The following is a 5,262-nucleotide window of genomic DNA, read 5'->3' on the forward strand; positions in this document are numbered from 1 at the left end:
GTTTAATCTGAGTAAATGTAACATTTTAAAGGAAAAATATGTTGATTCATAATTTCACAGTGTCAACAAATCCCAAAAAAGTTGGGACAAGTAGCAATAAGTGGCTGGAAAAAGGAAATAGAGCATATAACTAACAGCTGGAAGACCAATTAACACTAATTAGGTCAATTGACAACATGATTGGGTATAAAAAGAGCTTCTCAGAGTGTCGGTGTCTCTCAGAAGCCAAGATGGTAAGAGGATCACGAATTCCACCATTGTTGCGCAGAAAGATAGTGCAGCAATACCAGAATGGTGATACCCAGCGTAAAATAGCAAAAACTTAAGTTATCATCATCAACCGTGCATAACATCATCAAAAGATTCAGAGAATCTGGAACAATCGCTGTGCGTAAGGGTCAAGGCCGTAAAACTCTACTGGATGCTCGTGATCTCCGGGCCCTTAAACGTCACTGCACCTCAAACAGGAATGCCACTGTCAAGGAAATAACAGAATGGGCTCAGGAATACTTCCAGAAAGCATTGTCAGTGAACACAATCCACCGTTGCCAGCTGAAACTCTACAGTGCGAAGAGGAAGCCATTTCTAAGCAAGCTCCACAAGCTCAGACATTTGCACTGGGCAAGGGGTCATTTAAAATGGAGTGTGGCAAAATGGAAGACTGTTCTGTGGTCAGATGAGTCACGATTTGAAGTTCTTTATGGAACACTGGAACGACATGTCATCCGGACCAGAGAGGACAAGGATAGCCCAAGTTGTTATCGCAGAGGTCAAAGTTTTCTTGTAGTTTTTCACCAGGTTTACTGCAACAGGACGTTGGCCAATTCCTCCACAGATCTTCTCTAGATCTGGGCTGTCGCTAAGAAACACATAGTTTGAGATCCCTCCAAAGATTTTCTATAGGGTTTAGGTCTGGAGACTGGCTAGGCCACTCCAGAACCTTGATATGCTTCTTACGGAGCCACTCCTTGGTTCTCCTGGCTGTGTGCTTCAGGTCATCGTCATGTTGGAAGAGCCAGCCACGACCCATCTTCAATGTTCTAACTGAGGGAAGGAGGTTGTTCCCCAAAATCTCTCCAATACATGGCCCCGGTCATCCTCTCCTTAATACAGTGCAGTCGTCCTGTCCCATGTACAGAAAAACACCCAAAGCATGATGCTTCCACCCCCATGCTTCACAGTAGGGATGGTGTTTCTGAGATGGTACTCATCATTCTTCGTCCTCCAAACACAACGAGTGGAATTAAGACCAATAAGTTATATTTTGGTCTCATCTGACCACAGAACTTTCTCCCATGACTCCTTTGGGTCATCCAAATGGTCATGGACAAACTTAAGATGGGCTTGGATGTGTGCCGATTTAAGCAGGGGAACCTTCCGTGCCATGCATGATTTTAAACTATGATGTCTTAGTTTATTACCCACAGTAACCATGGAAACAGTGGTGCCAGCTCTCTTCAGGTCATGGACCAGCTCCTCCGTGTAGTTCTGGGCTGATTCCTCACCTTTCTTAGGATCACTGATACGCCACGAGGTGAGATCTTGCATGGAGCCCCAGTCCGATGGGAGATTGACAGTCATGTTTAGCTTCTTCCTTTTTCTAATAATTGCTCCAACAGTTGATCTTTTGGCACCAAGCTGTTTGGCAAGTGGAGTGGAGGTGGACTTTTTAGAGGCGGACTAACAGGTCTTTGAGGACCAGAACTGTTGCTGATTGGCAGGTGTTCAAAAACTTATTTGCAACAGTAACACACAAATAAATTATTAAAAACTCATACATTGTGATATCCGGATTATTATTTTTTTAATAAATTATGTCTCTCACAGTGGACATGCACCTAAGATGAAAATTTCAGACCCCTCCATAATTTCTAAGTGGGAGAACTTGCAAAGTTGCAGGGTGTTCAAATACTTATTTTTCTCACTGTATCTACTGTAGATGCAGACACACCAAAATGTAAATTGGTATCTCACTCGTTTTTCAAGTTATCCTCTCTGGCTCTCGCTCGAGGTGGCTGCTTGCTGTTCCTCTCCCATTTTTTCCCTTCCCTTGCTTCGCTCTCTGTGTGTCTGAAGCGCCTGGTACACATCTCCCGAACGTAAATTAAGATTATGGATCTGGTATCCTGAACGTTCAACGCTATCGACAAGATTTTCTCAACAAAACGACAAGGTCCTGAAGAACCTGCTTGTCCAGCTGAGACGCACGCAGTGGGGTACGTCATGGACCAGTGGGGAGTGTGGCAGCTGATGTGCCTCTCAGTTCTGTCTCAGGAGGACACTGAAGACGTTTACATATTTGGATTTATGATAGCAGGGACTCTGCTTTTTGGCATCGGTGGGTCTCTGTTTTATCAACTATTGAAGACGACTTTGGCAGCAAATTCGTACTTGACAAAGCTTCAGAGTCAGTATGAAGGTTTGATTTGTGCTGTGAGTACTCAAAATCTGCTGATTTATGAGCTAAACTGTAAGCTGGAGGCGATTTATGAAAATCGCAGGCCACCTGCGGCTTCTGGGACTTGTCAGTGTGGTGGGATCAACCTTGAAGGAGACTCATAACATGGATCAGAGGAATGGATTCCCACAATCAGGCCATTTTGAACCAGAACGTCCAGATGGACTTGAGGCTGATGAAAAAAATATGTCTGCATGAAGAAAATCAACAATCAAAGCTTATCTGATTCTGACTCCCTGTTGGCCTCAGAGACAGGTTGACTATCAAATTTTTCCTGTGTCATGGGTAACCAGGGATAAAAGCTTCATCTATCTTTGGGATTATTTTTGCATTTGAAACTGAAGCAGGATAAGAAAAAAAACAACAAAGAAAAAGTGGATCATAACGTTTTCACGTCATTTTGAGTTTTTTTTTCCTTGAATCTCTTTCACTCTTTGCCGCGTTACTCATTCACATGCGCGTGCGTGTCATACGGTCGTGCGCGCGTATCATACAATCTTGTGCGCAGGTCTGTATGTTCTTTTGTCCAGTATGGCTAGTCATAATTCTGCTCTTATGCTGACCCAGATGACACATGATTGTTCTGACTTGTAAAATGGTTTTAGAAAACTTCAGGGGGAGTCAGCCAAGATGATGCTGATCAGATGCCTGAATCCTGAATTTACACCCCCCCCCCCCCTCAATTGTTGAGTCCCAGGTTGTCAAAGCAACCTGGGACTCAACAATTCAGTTGTTGAGTCCCAGTTGTTGTTGTCCTGATACTATTCATTTTTCTGTTGCTTTTTTGTTTTCAGGTGTGACATGCTGGCTGTGTGTTTGTGAGAGTTGTACCTTGTAACCGTACCACGATGGGGATCTTGAGATCCAGGTCTCTGACAGCCATGATGATGCCCTGAGCAATGACATCACACCTCATGATGCCTCCGAAGATGTTGACTAGGATGGCCTGAACCTGAGTCACATCAAAAAATAAAAATTTTCAAAATCAATGATAAACAAGTAAACTAAAAAACAAGACAGTGAATTTATTCAACTGTTACAGTTGGTACAAAAACTTAACATAAAAATATGATATAATAAATAATGAAGCAAAAAGTAGCTTTCAACACCAGATGATCTGTGTTTTGGTCCTGTATGCTCTACACTGGTTTGTCGTCATTATCTGCATCGTTTTTATGTCTATATTCTGATTAACCTCATTTTGTATTTTGCTTTGTGTGTTACCTGTTGTTCTGTCTGTACAGCACTTTGGTTGGCCTTGTAGCTGTTTTAAGTGCTCTACAAATAAAGTGGTATGGTAAAAATTTATAGGCTGACTGTTCCCCCTTGTACAAACCGGATTCCAAAAAAGTTGGGACACTAAATAAATTGTGAATAAAAACTGAATGCAATGATGTGGAGGTGCCAACATCTAAAATTTTATTCAGAATAGAACACAAATCACAGATCAAAAGTTTAAACTGAGAGAATGTATCATTTTAAGGGAAAAATCTGTTGTTTCCATATTTCATGGCGTCAACAAATCCCAAAAAAGTTGGGACAAGTCCATTTTTACCACTGTGTGGCATCCCCCCTTCTTCTTACAACGCTCAACAGACGTCTGGGGACAGAGGAGACCAGTTTCTCAAGTTTAGAAATAGGAATGCTCTCCCATTCATGTCTAATACAGGCCTCTAACTGTTCAATCGTCTTGGGCCTTCTTTGTCGCACCTTCCTCTTTATGATGCTCCAAATGTTCTCTATAGGTGAAAGATCTGGACTGCAGGCTGGCCATTTCAGTACCCGGATCCTTCTCCTACGTAGCCATGATGTTGTGATTGCTGCAGAATGTGGTCTGGCATTATCGTGTTGAAAAATGCAGGGTCTTCCCTGAAAGAGATGACGTCTAGATGGGAGCATATGTTGTTCTAGAACCTGAACATAGTTCTCTGCATTAATGGTGCCTTTCCAGACATGCGAGCTGCCCATGCCACAAGCGCTCATGCAACCCCATACCATCAGTGATGCAGGCTTCTGAACAGAGCATTGATAACAACGTGGGCTATCCTTGTCCTCTCTGGTCCGGATGACATGGCGTCCCAGTGTTCCATAAAGAACTTCAAATCGTGACTCATCTGACCACAGAACAGTCTTCCATTTTGCCACACTCCATTTTAAATGACCCCTGGCCCAGTGCAAACGTCTAAGCTTGTGGAGCTTGCTTAGAAATGGCTTCCTCTTTGCACTGTAGAGTTTCAGCTGGCAACGGCGGATGGCACGGTAGATTGTGTTCACCGACTATGCTTTCTGGAAGTATTCCTGAGCCCATTCTGTTATTTCCTTGACAGTGGCATTCCTGTTTGAGGTGCAGTGACGTTTAAGGGCCCGGAGATCACGAGCATCCAGTAGAGTTTTACGGCCTTGACCCTTACGCACAGCGATTGTTCCAGATTCTCTGAATCTTTTGATAATGTTATGCACGGTTGATGATGATAAGTTAAAAGTCTTTGATATTTTACGCTGGGTAACACCATTCTGGTATTGTTGCACTATCTTTCAGCGCAACAATTGTGGAATTGGTGATCCTCTTACCATCTTGGCTTCTGAGAGACACTGACACTCTGAGAAGCTCTTTTTATACCCAATCATGTTGTCAATTGACCTAATTAGTGTTAATTGGTCTTCCAGCTGTTTGTTATATGCTCTATTTCCTTTTTCCAACCACTTATTGCTACTTGTCCCAACTTTTTTGGGATTTGTTGACACTGTGAAATTTTAAATCAACATATTTTTCCTTTAAAATGTTACATTTACTCAGATTAAAC

The 5,262-nt window shown here is 42.6% G+C and overlaps 1 protein-coding gene across 1 annotated transcript in view; it reads right to left on the minus strand.

Annotated features, from left to right (window-relative positions):
- sucla2 (succinate-CoA ligase ADP-forming subunit beta) overlaps positions 1-5,262 on the minus strand; it is a 78,605-nt gene that overhangs the window by 4,987 nt on the left and 68,356 nt on the right. Inside the window, exon 9 of the mRNA XM_037686637.1 lies at positions 3,290-3,410. Coding sequence (XP_037542565.1) covers positions 3,290-3,410 — 121 coding nt within the window. The remainder of the gene's footprint in view (positions 1-3,289; positions 3,411-5,262) is intronic.

Source organism: Nematolebias whitei, chromosome 13 (assembly GCF_014905685.2).
Source record: "Nematolebias whitei isolate Nwh7 chromosome 13, NemWhi1, whole genome shotgun sequence".
Lineage (NCBI taxonomy): Eukaryota > Metazoa > Chordata > Actinopteri > Cyprinodontiformes > Rivulidae > Nematolebias > Nematolebias whitei.